The sequence below is a fragment of the Eurypyga helias genome, unplaced genomic scaffold (genome assembly GCF_000690775.1).
Source record: "Eurypyga helias isolate BGI_N326 unplaced genomic scaffold, ASM69077v1 scaffold20150, whole genome shotgun sequence".
NCBI classification, from domain to species: Eukaryota; Metazoa; Chordata; class Aves; order Eurypygiformes; family Eurypygidae; genus Eurypyga; species Eurypyga helias.
The window spans coordinates 26,678-41,907 of record NW_010227884.1 but is presented as its reverse complement, the minus strand read 5'-3'; the positions used below and the strand labels follow the sequence as shown (position 1 = coordinate 41,907).

The 15,230-nt window shown below is 48.1% G+C and overlaps 1 protein-coding gene across 1 annotated transcript in view; it reads left to right on the top strand.

The window, feature by feature from the left end:
* Positions 1-15,230, top strand: part of HECTD4 (HECT domain containing E3 ubiquitin protein ligase 4) — a gene marked incomplete at its 5' end in the record, with an annotated part of 34,362 nt that overhangs the window by 4,688 nt on the left and 14,444 nt on the right. The window contains 26 exon segments of the mRNA XM_010157874.1: positions 341-525; positions 1,050-1,203; positions 1,525-1,805; positions 2,112-2,301; positions 3,187-3,268; positions 3,887-4,089; positions 4,276-4,411; positions 5,051-5,233; positions 5,476-5,646; positions 6,053-6,222; positions 6,629-6,744; positions 7,586-7,689; positions 7,949-8,110; positions 8,237-8,385; positions 8,649-8,690; positions 8,692-8,723; positions 8,851-9,014; positions 9,548-9,785; positions 10,242-10,378; positions 10,549-10,675; positions 11,260-11,397; positions 11,608-11,744; positions 12,407-12,567; positions 13,122-13,303; positions 14,709-14,943; positions 15,229-15,230. The exon segment at positions 15,229-15,230 is cut by the window's right edge and continues 118 nt beyond it. Coding sequence (XP_010156176.1) covers positions 341-525; positions 1,050-1,203; positions 1,525-1,805; positions 2,112-2,301; positions 3,187-3,268; positions 3,887-4,089; positions 4,276-4,411; positions 5,051-5,233; positions 5,476-5,646; positions 6,053-6,222; positions 6,629-6,744; positions 7,586-7,689; positions 7,949-8,110; positions 8,237-8,385; positions 8,649-8,690; positions 8,692-8,723; positions 8,851-9,014; positions 9,548-9,785; positions 10,242-10,378; positions 10,549-10,675; positions 11,260-11,397; positions 11,608-11,744; positions 12,407-12,567; positions 13,122-13,303; positions 14,709-14,943; positions 15,229-15,230 — 3,881 coding nt within the window.

The window sequence follows — 15,230 nt, the reverse complement described above, 5'->3', positions numbered from 1 at the left end:
GCCTGTCACTACAGCCCCTTGTAAAAATTCCCCCCCAGCCTCCTTGTAGCCTCTTCAGGCACTGGAAGGTGCTATAAGGTCTCCCTGGAGCCTTCCCTTCTCCAGGCTGAACACCCCCAACTCTCCCAGCCTGTCCCCATGGCAGAGGGGCTCCAGCCCTCTGAGCATCTCCGTGGCCTCCTCTGGACTCGCTCCAATCGGTCTATGTCCTTCTTGCATTCCCTCCTGCCAAGGGAAGTCATTAATTGCCAAGTTAACAGCAAGTTCTGGCTTTCATTGTGTCTGTTGTTAGTGACTGAAAAGTTACTTAAGTAAAATCTGAATTTCTCTCCTCATACAGGAGTGAAGAGAAGTGCTTGGTACGTAGCGGCCTGGTACAACTTATGGACCGGCTTTGCAGTTTAAGCAGCCAGACAGAATCCAGTTCGAATGAAAAACAGACAAAGAAACAGAAGGTGGCCACCATGGCTTGGGCTGCCTTCCAGGTGCTAGCCAATCGGTGTGTTGAGTGGGAGAAAGAAGAAGGTAGGAATGCTGCCGAAGACGGTTTTGCTGCGTGCTTTACGGGTGCCCGAGACGTGGTGTAAACGTATTTCAAACATGGCGTTCTCTCAGCACGACTTGAGCGCGGGGGGTTCGGTAGAGCACACAAGTGGATGCAAAACTAACCCCATTTTCTTGCCGTTATTTTAATTCTAGCTTTTTTTACCCTCCTCATGGGAGTGTTTACGTTGCAGATAATTTCAAGTCTGCCTCTTGGCTCTGTCTAGACATAACCAGAGCCCACAGGGACCCTGGGCGATGACACATTTCTGCTGTGGTAGGATTCACCCCTAACACACACATAACTGTACGGACAGCGGCTCTTGGCTAATGGCACTTGGATGTTGTACCAGGCTTTCCTTTGAAAGGCATTCTTTACAGCTAAGGGTTTTGTTACATCAAAACACAAATAATTCTCACTGTTTTCAGTTTACGGGTAAGGAATCTGTAGATGCGTACGTTCATTTTTGATAATTACAGCTGCGTATCCTTGCGTTGCTTCTAAGGTGGTTCCACAGAAGCCGTTCACTCTGGCCTGGCTCGTCAGGTCTCCAGCCTTCTTACCAACCACCTGGCACGAGCTACCGAGTGCTGTGGGAATCAGGCTGCAGGAAACGATGCGCTTCAGGACGTTCTCAGTCTTCTTAACGACCTGTCAAGGTACTAGGCCTCTGTCTGGGAGAATTTGTTAATATGCGTGAAGGCGGGTGGGGGGGTCAGTGGGGGTGTTTTCACAGTAGTGACAGTAGGATAACTTTCAAAACCGTTCGAAAACTTGGTGTGAACTGACTCGATCCTAGTCTTTTAGTCAGTGCCATCAGATTGTGTAAGAATTGTTGCAGATAAGGTTTTGTTAGTGAAATTTTTTTAAATTACATCTTGTAAATAATAAAATAATTAGTTTTAAATTCCCAGAGCATCATTAACCAATCAATTTGGTTTTTCCCCCAAGCAGCAGTTACCTGTGTCTTTTCCTTTCAGGAGTCACATAGGTAAAGCAATCCTGAGCCAGCCAGCCTGTGTGTCCAAGCTGCTGTCACTCCTCTTGGATCAGCGTCCTTCTCCAAAGCTGGTCCTCATAATCCTCCAGTTGTGTCGCGCTGCGCTGCCTCTCATGAGCGTTGAGGACTGTGGAAATGTAGAATTGCCTCCCTGGAGTTATTCCGTGCCCTCTCTGAACAGTGAACAGGACGATCCCAGTGACCCAGCCTCCAAGATTGCCTCTCTGCTGTTGGCAAAGCTGGCGGATTACGTGGTCCCAGGTACCAGCATCTTTTTGGTGCCGCGCTAATCTGAGGAATCGCCAAACGGGTCATGTTTCTGCAGGGAGCTTTTGTGTTGGCAGAAGGCTCGAGTAGGAAAAGTGTAGGATATATCAGTGTTGAAAGGCGTTTCCATGACTTTCTATCTGCCTCTTAACGTAACCGTTTCAGACTAAGGTGCGTGTCTCAGTGATGTTTTAGGCATCTCGGGTGTGTTAGCATTAGTTTCAAGGACAAGGAAGTTTGTTGTTGGAGCCTAAGGTTGTGTGTTTTCCCTCGTTTTGGTTTTTTCCTTTCTACTTCAAGGATGCCAGACAGTTCTTTCTCCAACTGCCTCCGAGCCAGATACTGCTTTGGCAAAAGCCAGCCCTAAAAATTCCATCAAAGGCGATAAAGATCCTGGAGAAGAAAGCGAGGCAGTGGATGGTAAACTTTCTATCTTTATTCATAAGCGGGAAGACCAGTCATCCCATGAAGTCCTTCAGCCACTGCTAAGGTAATCTTGACTCCCTGGGCTGGAATTAACAATCCCTTTCACCGGTTCCACTTTTTTCTAGTGCTACAGCTGTAGAAAAATGCGTCCTAGTCATAACAGCAAGCGGGAAAGCAAAATGTCTTCCCCATTTGTTGTATTTACTGGCAAAATAACAAGGTGGTGCAGCTGTGGTTGATGGGGTTGATGCTTTACCTGGGTAAAAATGCACCCCACGACACTGAACTTGTGGTGAGGCAGCAGCAGAAAGAATCTAAATCCCGATGCTTCTGGGACTTGTCTGTTTTGTGAGAGGCTTCAGTGATGATGAGAGAGCAGAAGCAGTGTACAGGGAGTATACAAGGAGGAGGGGAAAGCGTGACCGTTTCATCACGCTTTGCCTTGCTTACAGGCCGGGTAAGCCCCTGGCAAAGGAACATAAAAACATCTTAATCTGTCTGAAAATAATCATGGGAAGAATCAGCCTCCTGCATTTTCTGCTGTTTGGTTCCTCGTCCCCTACTCCAAGTTGGTTTTGAACCCATGCCCTGGAAATGGTACTAGAAGGTACCGCTGTGGGGCCTTTCTAGGTGTGAGGTTGTCTTGGAGCCCTCAGGCATTTGTGTTCAGTAAAAGCCAGTTCTGTGAGGCTGCTTTTTGAGGGGGGAAGGGTTAAATTGCTGTGCAAATAACTACGTTCAGTTGTATTACGTTCCTTTTGCATGTTACAGTGCAATTGGGTATGTCCCAAACTCTAAAGTCTTGGTAGTTCAGTTGAGCGATTCGGTGGCAAAGATTGCTTTCAGGTAACTTAAAACCACGCCTAATATGCTAAATTGGACTGTATAGTTCTGCTGTTCTTTCCACCAATGAAAGCAAAGCTCATGTGTTTTATTTTCACTGTCACAGTAGCTCAGAGGGTCGTCCGTTCCGACTGGGAACTGGAGCCAATATGGAGAAAGTGGTGAAAATGGATCGGGACATGACAAAAGTAAGAAAAGGCATAACTAAAGAATTATGAAACATCATAAACATCGGTGGCCAGACAGAATTCTTGGGTTTTACTGATGTTAAATCCCCTTTGGTAAATGCTAATTTACAGAATTCTTCAGACAGAAAAGTTACGTAGAAACTTTAGCATTTTCTGGTGTTACAGATGCAGGGGGAAATGATGAAGGGTTTTAGCTACAGCTTCCTCCAACTGTCGTAGGTCATGTTTAAGCCCCTTTAATATTCTCTTTCCTGAAATGTTTAATGCACGTTGATAGTATCAATTTTAAACCATGTATTTAAATTAAATTTTCATGTATATTTTCAGGTGTATATTGAGTATTTGCACCAGAAATAATCATGGGTGGCTTTTTGATCGGGGCGGTGAAACCATGCTCTTAAGGCTTGCAGGCGAAGAGTCCACTTTGATCTCTTGGTAGATGAGGAAAAGCGACACAAAGAGTTTGGCTTATGGCTCTGACTGGTACATACGCAGGAGGATGTTCTGATGTGTTCTCAGTACTTTTACGTACACAGAGGGAGGAGAGGTAACTGCATCACGTAGCGTGGCCAACCAGAGCTAACGTTAGTATTTGTCTGGCGGCGATTTCATTTTCAGAGTGGCTGCTGTGAAGTTATTACAGAAGAAGCTGCTGCAGCTCTTCGAAAGGCAACGAAGTGGGCACAGTCTGGTCTGATAGTTAGTGTTGGGCCACCCATAGAAACTGTCAATCCGGAGACGACTAGTGGGTTGTCCACTGGGGACAAAAAGAAGACGGCACAAACCTCTATTTGCAGAGAGAGGAATTCCGAGCTTGCCAGGTAGGTCACGGATTTCGTAGTGAGTCTGGATGCTGCTTCTCTGTACCAGTATTTGTTGTGGTCTAGAAGGTAATAGGGGTGTTGGTGAATTTCCCTTTCGTGTGCTGTATGTTGTTGACAGTTGAAGCGTCTTTTCCTTCTCTTGTTTTGACAATAACGGGCAGATTGCTGTCTTCTCCTGTGCAGGACGGACCCTGTGAGGCCGTTCATCAGTGGTCACGTTGCCAACAGCATGGCGGCCGAGGGGATCGCTTTGCTGCATAGCTTGTTGATGGCACCAGAATCAAACGCAGCTCAGATATGGACAACAACTGCTGAAAAAGTAAGCAAACAGCAGATGAAGTATCAAATTCTACACCAAGCACGTATTGAGTGGTTCAGGGAACTTAATTATTAGCAGTTTCCTAGGCCAGGCCCTTCTGATTTACGCCTTCTGACACTTAAACCGGGGTGTGTAACTGCACAGTAGCAGCCCTTTCTGGTAGGTCCTGGTGGAATAAATAATCAAAAAGTAATTGGCATTAGAGAATGTGGTGTCATTCTGCAACTCACCTCTCGGTCTCCTCAGAAATCAATAATGCCCTCTGTCTGGGGAGTCGTCCAGCCTCTGCTGGGTAGTTAATCCTCTCTGCTGTGACATCTGGGGCTGTAAAGCGTTGGCTGGGAAGGACGACACACTGCTCTGTTCCTCTGAATCCTGTAGCGCCTCATCTGCTGCTGAGGCTCAGTCCTTGAGTGCAGTTTGTACGTGTAACTCTGATTCGGCAGGTTCTCAGGGAATGGCGACAGCTGTGATGGTGCTTGCGCTCCGGAGGACTGGGAGTATTCGGAGTTACATAATTCTCTTCAAGAACAAAAATAATTCTGCTGAGCCTGTGTGTGGGTTGGAGGCTTGGGGCATTGGCTTTGGTTTGCACTGTGCTTTGAAGTTGTTAGCTCATATTTTTGCTTCTGTCTTCAGGTTCTGTCTCGGGCTCTGATGTACATTCCCCAGCTCGGGAAATACGCAGAGAGTATTTTGGAGAACGGGAGTAGCAGCGGAAGGAAACTTGCTAAACTTCAAAGAATCGCTCGGCAGGCAGTAGCTGCCCTTTGTGCTCTGGGTGGCTTTAAGGAAACAATTAAAATAGGTTCTGAAGTTCAGGTAATTCGTCGCCATTCACATTTTACATCTGAAATAAGAGTTGATGCTTTTGAGCACGTGTGCAGGCTGCCTGCGACGGGGAAGTGGTCTCAGCAGTGCTCGTAGCGACTGCTGCTGCGTGTTGTTCCTGCTTACTGAAATGCCCGGCTCCGAGCGTGCGTTGCGCTGGTGTGCGGTGTTGAGCTCTCAGCGTTCCGTGTTTGTGAAGCCTCAAGTCTCATTCAGACCTTCTTTGGTTGTAGGTTTTGGGTAAAGGAATAGCAGGAAGCATTGGAATTGTGGCATCTATTAATGAACAAGAAGGTATAGCAACGGTCAAATTCCCACCTACCAGTATAGACAGTAGAAAGACCTCACAAGCATCAGACACATTAACTATCCCATTATCTAGGCTCTGTGTTCCAAGATCCGAGGTACAGTAGTTTTAAGAATTCAATATTAAGTATAGTATCAATTATTTTCTTGTCACAGCATACTGGCAGTTAACCTACAGCATGGACTAAGTCTGTTTCATCTTCAGTTAAAGATTATTTGTAAAGTTTGCCTATTTTAAACTTACCTTAACGATATCTATATTTAAGTTCTCATTCAAGTAACATGGATGTTCATCTTGTGGTGCTTAAAGATGTTCCATTGCATACTGGGTTGGGTTGGGCTGGGGGAGGTTGGTTTGTTTCTGGGTTTTCTTTCCTTGACTGGTGTTTGGTGCTGGTTTTGTGATAGTACAAAATGAGAATTAACTCCAGGTAATAAACCTCCCTCATTTCTTAGAAACTAACTACTTGAATTTAACTTTTTACCGTGCCCCCCCACCATCAGGCATTGCCTCTTCATAAACTGTCCATTACTGAGAAGGTAGTACAGGCAGTCCAGTCCATGTTGCTCCCTCAGGAGGGAAGTCTATCTATTCACACCTCACTTCCTGCAACAGGAGATGGCTCAACTCCAGTAATGGCAGTGGTCCGGCTTCTTGCTGAAATAAGAACCAGGTGAGTCGTCGGGTTTGTGCAGCACCCCAAACTGCTGCGATACTGTGCACAAGGGTTAAAGAAAACAGCGTGGGGGCTCTGTTCCTCCCTGTGTTGGTACTGACATTGCAAAGCAGGGGGCAGCACGAAAATTCTTTTGTCCCAAAGAACATTTAGTGTCTGGATGGTGTTGAAGTGAGCCCAGGAAATAAAGTGCCCCCCGTAACACTTGCAAGGCATTGGGTGAATGCCTCGTACAAGTACCTGTTAGGAGGGGAAAGCTGCCTTGTGAAAGTTCCAAAGGATAGCTGAGCAGCCGGAGAATGAAATAGATCAGTCGGCGTCTTTGAACGCGATACGTGTGAAGATGACTTTGAATTCCGCGTACGCTCCTGTAACGCTTCCCATGTGTTATTTCTCCGTTCAGAGCATGCCTGGTGATGGCTCAGCTGTTAGAAGACAGCTCATTCTGTGAAGAATTCATTCAACAGTGTCCAGCTGCTGTAGAAGTTCTTAACTTGGTAGCGCAGGAGTGCAGCCCTGGTAGGTGTTCAGTGCGTTCGTGCAACTGCGTTGTCGTCCTCAGTTCAGAGGTGCAGCAGCCCAAGCCATTGCGGGGTTTTTCCTCCAGCTGCTCAGTTTCTCAGCTCGCACAGCGCAGCATGCCTTGGCATGGACGCAGAGCTGCTAGCCTCAGAGTAGCTAATAATTGGACTAAATCATTTAAACGTTAGGCGTAAAGTTTAGGCCAGAACCTGATTATCCTGTGCATCACCGAAGGTGCAAGTCCTGGGACTAGCTCTCTAGCACTGTGCTTCTGAACCCTCTCCGCTCTTCTTGCTTCCAGTATAACCTACTCTTATTCCTCGATGTTGTCGTTCATGTGTTTTCTTCTTAGGACCTTTGGGCGGTTTCTACACTGCTTTCTTGTGTTCCTTGTCACTGAGCTCTTGATTTCCTTCCTTCTTGTTTAAGGATAAGCAGTGGGCCCAGCAAGTGTTAGTGCAAGGCCAGGTTTTAGGAACATGTCGGAGCCTTTCAGGAGTGGAAAAGTGGCTGAAGCGAAGGTTTTTGGGGTAGGAACCAGGTGGATTTCGGTATGATCCCCAGTGTAAAAGGGAGCATACTGATTTTTCTGACAGTAAGAGTGAAGTCTTTCAACTTCCTGCTTTTGCTGGCCCATAAACTTGCTCACTAAAATGAACTTCATGTCTTAATTAACCTAACAATGTCGTTGCTAATCAAATATAATTTAAACATGAGGACAACAATTGCCTGTAGACATTAGATTTTGTCCTTAATTTTGTTGATTAGGTTGCATTCCTGGACTCCAGTAACTAGATTGGCTTGGAACCTCATGGCTTGGTTTGGTTTGTTGTTACAGGGGAGAGGCTCCTGGTGGTAGAAATGCAGTGTGAAAGGTTACGAATGTTGTATCGTGACTGTGCCCGACCTCCCCCTCCTCCGCTCCAAGCCGACAGAAGGCAGGTGAGCGCGGCCATAGCGCCGATGCAGCTGGCCCCTGAGCTGAGAGGGTCTGCCCGGGGGGCTGGAGCCAGACCGCTTGGCACCTGCTCTAAACCTTGGGCTGAGCGCGAGTTTCTGTGGCGGGATGTGCTTCGGTCGCGGTTCCCGTGGCTGCGCGTGGTGGATGAAACGCGCGCTTCGTGGAGGACCGCGCGGCTGGGTTTCAGCAGGCAACTTCAGCTGGAGCTGGTAGAACAAAACCCTCTCTTTCTGTTTGCAGCCCAAGGAAATCACTTGGAGCCCATCGAGAGTGTTCCCCCCGGTGCGAGCGTGCATGTTCTCATCTCACCTCACAGCCGTGACCTTCTTGGCTGATCCCAGCGCCGGCGGGGGGCTTCCTCGGGGCACATTTATCTATGCCACGTCACCAGTTCCAGTGCAGGTAAGAATTCAACTCTGCCACTGTTTGTGTCGTCTAATACTCAGTAGTGCATGAAAAGAAAGAGAAATTTCTATTTTACCTATGTTTTGTCAATTATTTAAAAAAAATAATGATTATTATTTCTAGGCACCCTCATTCTACTGGGAAATTGAGGTGGTCTCCTACGGAGATACAGATGATGACACTGGACCAATAGTTTCATTTGGGTTTGCGACTGAAGCTGAAAAACGGGATGGTGCTTGGACAAACCCAGTGGGCACCTGTCTCTTTCACAAGTACGTCAGAGATACCCACCAAAAACCGGAGTCTCGCTGCGGGCGTTTGCATGCTTCTGAGGGAGGGGTGTTGGGAGCACAGCATAGTAGGCAACATGGGTGTTTTAACTGAAGTGTTAAAACGGTGAGCTGGGATATCTCCTTATCAAAATAAGGAGTCACCTGTTGTCAGTACCACGAGTACACAGCCTTCAGCCGGTAGCGGGTTGCAATTGTATTTCTTCCAGTGCACTCCTTAATTCTCTCCATGTGCTTCTTCCTAGCAACGGGCGAGCAGTGCACTACAACGGGTCCAGCTTGCTGCAGGAGCGTTCGGCTGGACGTGACTCTTTCTCCTGGTATGTAGAGTACAGCTAACTCGCTCGTCTGGTACATCAGAACATCCCCCAGGCGTGAGGGAAGCGGCGGGTGAGGAACCAGATGAAATCCGTGTTCTTCTTTCCATGGTTTTGTATTTTTCTACAGGTGATGTAGCAGGAATTGGATGGGAAAGAACAGAAGGAACTCCGCCCCCTCCGGGGCAGCCAGCTAAAGGCAGAGTTTATTTTACATACTGTGGGCAGCGACTTGGGCCGTATTTGGAAGATGTCTCTGGTGGAATGTGGCCAGTGGTCCACATTCAGAAAAAGGCAAGTGCTTAGCAGAAAGATGCTGCTTGAGATTCCTTCAGAAATACTAAAACAATTGCATAGAAAGTATTGAGCCTGCTTGCCTATCCGTAAGTAAGTGGAGTGACAGTTTTTGCCCTGACTGCGTTAGGTTCCGGCATTCCATTACCCTTCCCAGGCACCAGTATGTGTGTTGTCATTATTTTGAATTTTTTCTGCCCATGAGGGCCCCGGAGTGCAGCTGGCTTGGTGAGACGGCATTATTGCGTGCTGGCAGCCCTCCTGTTAGTATTCCTCCCCAGCAGTGACCCCGCTTCAAAGCGTACCGGCTGAGGATGCGGTACCTTGAAGCTACGGGAAAGGGAAGGGCCGCGATTGCTGGCAGCTTCACGCTTTCCCTGCTGCGTTCAGCTTTACAGCCAGCGGTGCTGGGAAAACCACGAGGCATGGCGGTGTGATTGGCTTATCCCTCCGTCTGAGTGTTTTAAGAGCACAGAGAAGGATCAAAACAACCCCCAGCTCATCTCCATGCCTTTGTGCACGTCTTCTTTCAGAACACCAAGGTCCGCGCGAACTTCGGGTCGCGGCAGTTTGCCTACGCCGAGGGACAGGCTCACAGGAACGCTGCCGACCTCTGCGTCGACCTGGCGGAAGAAATAAGCGCCAACTTCGAAGCGTTGCCTTTTGCCATGGCTTCGGATAGCGATAACGACGCTGGCACCAGCATAGCTTCTGATCCCGGCACCCACGGACCTCCGTGTAGAATCGCTGCTGTTGCTACAGCTCAACAACGTAAAGTGATGAGTAACGTTTTTACTCCTCTTGCAGGAGAAGTTACAGTTGATTACGCAGGGTTTAGGCGCATCCTGGCTGCAGCCCTTAGGTACTGCCTGTGTAGGTAAAGCAGTACAACAAGCTTCATCAGATTCATGCTTATTTGATTTTAGACAAGGCAATTAAAAAAAAAAAGTTACTTTAATCTTCCTTATGTGGAAAGGAATTAAGTTACTAAAGTTATTAAATTACTCTCAATTAATACAACTACAGTGCGAAATAATCGCAGTAGGGTGTTGAATGCAGCAAGGTGTTACGGTGGATTGGATTGGCCGATTGGTTACTCCATGTCGAAGTGCATCCCATTCCGCAGGCTGATCGGAGAGCGCGGAATGCAGTATACCTCAACCTTCATGGAATATTCTGCGTGCCGTCCAGTGCGCTGTGTTCTCATTATTTCCACGTGTATTACAGAATACGACAGTGACACATCTTGCCACTATAAAATGGAACTGAGCTACGAGAACTTTATCACATCGGGCCCCGATCCTCATCCCCCTCCTATTGCAGATGATGAAAGCGATGACGACGATGATGACGATATTCCCCGGGTGAGGAATGTGGCCAGCTCTGCTCGCTACGGCTCGTAGTCTCAATACAGATCTTGTAGTTGGGATTCTTGAGCTTTGCCACACAAGGGCATTCCCTGCTTTCTGAAGGAAAATGTAGCTGCTGCTGACTTCTTTCTTCTCGGTGTTCTGAGTTACTTTTGTCTCTGTAGGAGGACCACTATGCCCTGTTGGTTAAAGCCTGGGAAACGAAAGTGTTCCCTACCATTAGAAGAAGATTCCGGAATGAGGCCGAGAGGAAGTCTGGGTTGGATCAGATTAAAGGAGCTTTACAGTTAGGTACGGCTGTGCGTGTTTCTGAGTGAGTCGCTTTCTGTGATGCGCACCAGGCGTGAAGGTAGCGCCTGTATGTGCCATGGGTTAGGCTGCTCGGGGCTGGAAAACTTGAATTAAACATAAAAAAATAATTTGGTGTTTTTGTCAAGTGCTTAGATTTGGGTTTGGGGTCACGGTATTCTTTAACACTTCGACTTAAGTTGGACTATTTGAATAGGGAAAGTGACTTAGAAACAGTGGCAGGATTGTGCTGTGGGTACAGAAATGCGTTGGAATAATAGTTTGGGAGGAAATGAGCTCCATGCGTTTCCTGTCCGTGACTACAGCAAGGCAGAACTTTTGAGGAACTCTTTAAGGGGGAGTTTGTAAATGAATACAGGTCTGACAAGGCGACCTGTTTTGGGACAGTTGTGGTGAGAGCAGAGTAAGAATGCTGAGCCCTCATGAGAAGCGTTCCAGTGTCTCTCGGGAAAGCTTCGCTCCCTCTCCATCAGCCTGACTGCCGACTGTTTCCGTAATTGTGGCAGTGGTAAGAACTTACTTCAAGGGGCTGGGGAGAATAACTAGCGTTCCCTTCTGTCTCCCAGGAATGGTTGATATAGCGCGACAGACAGTGGAATTCCTCTATGAGGAGAATGGTGGCATTCCGAGAGACCTCTACCTTCCAACTATTGAGGATATCAAAGATGAAGCAAACAAATTTACAATTGATAAAGTACGAAAAGGTAAGGTCAGCAAAAAAAGTATTTTGAGGTGAAAATGAAAGTGAAGGAGCCCTAGTACATAGACTCACAGACTGGTTTGGGTTGGAAGGGACCTTAAAGATCATCCAGTTCCACCCCCCCTGCCGTGGTTGGACACGGGACCTACCGTATAAACCGTCAGTCCAAGGAAAGCACCGTACCTTAAAAATCATGTTGTCCCTTTCCGTCCAGGTCTCACGGTGGTGACTCGCTCTCCCGACAGTAACAACGTTACCAGCAGTGCTGTTGGAACAGCTTTACCCAAGTTTGCTATTCGTGGGATGCTGAAGACATTTGGTCTTCATGGTGTCGTTCTGGATGTTGATTCAGTGAGTAAAGATACGTTTGGAGGGCTTTTCATCCCCCAGCAGCACACATCCTTGAGCAAACCTAATTAGGGATCCTAATCACAGAATCCCAGAATGGTTTGGGTTGGGAGGGACCTTAAAGACCATCCAGTCCCACCCCCTGCCATGGGCAGGGACACCTTCCACTAGACCAGGTTGCTCCAAGCCTCATCCAGCCTGGCCTTGGACACTTCCAGGGATGGGGCATCCACAGCTTCTCTGGGCAACCTGTCCCAGTGCCTCCCCACCCTCTGCAGGAAGAATTTCTTCCTGATATCCAATCTAACCCTCCCCAGTTTCAATTTAAACCCGTTCCCCCTTGTCCTGTCACTACAGACCCTTGTAAAAAGTCCCCCCCAGCTTCCTTGTAGCCCCTTCAGGCACTGGAAGGGGCTATAAGGTCTCCCCGGAGCCTTCCCTTCTCCAGGCTGCACAAGCCCAACTCTCCCAGCCTGTCCCCATGGCAGAGGGGCTCCAGCCCTCGGAGCATCTCCATGGCCTCCTCTGGACTTGCTCTAACTGTTCTATATCCTTCTGATGCTGAGGGCTCCACAGCTGCTTAGGTTGCTGGTTTGGTTCCCTTCTTGAAGGAGAATACCTCAACGTTACCGCGTTCGCTGACAGCGTTGCTTCTGGCGTTGCAGGTCAACGAGTTGGTACAAGTGGAGACGTACCTGCGGAGCGAAGGAGTTCTGGTAAGGTACTGGTATCCCATCGACATGCTGGAAAGGCCTCCTGCCGGTTACAGGAGGACTGCAACCAATGGGCTGGTTACCCTGGATAACACCAACATCCAAATTCACAGGTAAAAACGCCGTTAGGAGGCATTTGTATTATGTGACTTGACCTGTAGCAGTGCCTCCGGCACAGTTATGTACTGCAGCCTCCTTTGGGCTGTCGTAAACATCTGAGTCTTGTTGTAGGTGTTGGATTAAGGCTGTAAAGGTTCCTTAACCGTTTGCCTCAGTGGGTTGTGGGGTTTGGAGTACTTCGTAATAAAGGGAGTTAGCTGGATTGTCTCGTCGGAAGGATTTTACCTGGCCTTGGGAAGGGGTTTGTACACGTGTTGGCCTGACAGGCACCTGGCGTGAAGCTTAGGCTGCTTCTGCCGTCGGTCAGTCGCTGTGTAAGCGCTCAGGAGCTCCTGACTGGCTTTGGGGAGTTGGATTCGAATTCAGGGGCCTCAATTCGGTACCAGCTAGTTGGGCTCAGTGCTGTTTTCAGTGAACAAGAGAGATTTGGGTCTACTTGAACCTTTTAAATAACAAACTAGGTCTGTAAGTTCGGGTCCAGCGGCAGGATGTGGTTTATTTTGAGGGCGGTGAAGCAATTTTACGTTTTGATGTTTGTGTTTTCTAGAGAGCTTTTGCGAAGCGAAGCTTCTCTGGCCAAGCTCTACTGCCGCATGGCTCTCCTCAATATTTTTGCCCCCAAATCTCCACACATGTTTACTCGGCTCTTTCATATCCCTGCGATCCGTGACATCACTCTGGAGCACCTGCAGTTGCTATCCAACCAACTTCTTGCACCGCCTCTTCCTGGTAAACCCTGATTTTTATCGGAGCTCTTTTTTGGTACCGTAGTACTTGGGGACAAAAAAATCTAATTAAATTAATTTGGCACTTATTGATTAATTAGTTAATAATGATAGTATTTGAAAAAATGTCTCGCTGGACTCCTGACTGTGGCGATAGGAGGAATTTCAGTTTAGTACCTCGATGATCTAATTACAAGTGTTCGAGAGGGTTCAGAATCCCTCCTGAGACTCCACTCAGTGTGTGTCTGTCCCTTTGTCTTCAGAGGTCTTCTGTTTATTGGGGGCTGGGGGGAGTATCCGTACGGGACGCTTGGAAAGAATTGAGAACGTTTAACACCTCGAATCCAGGGCAGTAAAACTAAATGCCAGTTGGGTGTCTCAGTTTTTAAAATTCAACTCTTCTTCATTTCACAAAGTGGTTTGTCCTTTTCCTACTGGAATCACAGATCTGGTTAGAGAATGTGTGTGCTGAATCATGGAAAAAGAATCTTTGGCTAATTCAAGTGAGTGTTAACAAAGACAATTAGCGTGACAAAGCTATTCTGCATGCAAAGAAATGTGTGTAACGTGGCTGGAGCATAAGGAGGAAGTAGGGAGTGCTAAATATAGACTGTTAAGAATTAGAAGTAATTCTGTACCGTTGGGAAAAGTCCCGTTCCCTCCTCCAGTTCCTTTGAAACTTGGCTACCTCTAACAGATGCTGCCTTGTACGAGATGCTCTTGCAGAGTACAGCACTACTTTGCATGGCTTTGAGAATAATTTCACAAGCTTTTCTGTAGGTTCTTCCTCTTTAAAATACGTCCAATTCAATTCCTGCCAATACGTAGAGTTTCCAAACCGGCGTTTTGGTGAGTCGCCCACTCCTTTGCACACTGGATTTTGTTTTCATTTGGCTTCTCCCGTTAACTTCCGAATGACAGCCACGAGGTGTCGGGGCTTGCGACCCCCTCGGGGCCACCCAAAAGGTATCCCGTTCCTAAACGGGGCAGGCTTGAGGACGGATAAAGCTGCTTTCACCTCATCTGGGAGGAGTGGGGCAGGGAGCACTTCTGGTCACGTGTCCTCGTCGTACGTAGGCCGTAAATGGAAACCTGCCTGCCTTCGTACACGGGACAGAACGGGGAGCTGTCCCCCCGCAGCTCTGCGTGGGTGGCAGGCGTCCGTACGGGTGGGCGTACAGCCAGCATTTAGAGAGCCATCCGGCTGCGTCAGGGGTGCCAGTCTGGGCTTGGGTGGGTCCTTTCTGCTGCTGACCTTTGGGAAGAGTTTTACACTTGCTCTGGAGTGAAAATAGAGGCCTGTAACCGTCCAGGTGTGTTAAAACTTCTCTTTCAGCCCTCTGTTTCACAGGCCGCATCAACAGGTTGAAGCGATCTCCAGATGTGTTCTCTCTCTCTTGCCGTTGCAGACGGAACCATCAGTTCAAGCTCTATCCTTCTGGCCCAGTCCCTGCAACACTGCATCCACTCCCAGAACTGTGCTGCCACCGACCTCTTCTACCAGGGCAATTCGCAAGCCATCAGGGAGTGGCTCACTGTTGCCATTACTCGGACGCTGCATCAAGGAGAGGAGAGTCTGTTAGACCTCACTAAACAGATCTGCTCCTTTTTGCAGGTAGAATATCTCATAGTGTTGTGTGAGCAGTGCCGTTAGGGCCTGCCTGCCTTCTGGTGAGCCCGTGCTTTGTGTGATTCTGACCTCCGTAACGCTGCCCGTCACGCTCTGTTGTTTCCCCGGGTGGGCTGTATTCCTGTTCTGATCCCAGTGGGCACGCTGAAAACACAGGCAGTGGCAGCGCCCTGGATCACGCTCCAATGGAGCGGCCTCACGCCGCGTCATTATTTACAATGCTGTTTTCTTTGAAGAAGAAGAGGGAGGTGGGTTGCTGTTGCTGCTCGGGGCTTTCACTCTGAAATGTTACGTTACAGAC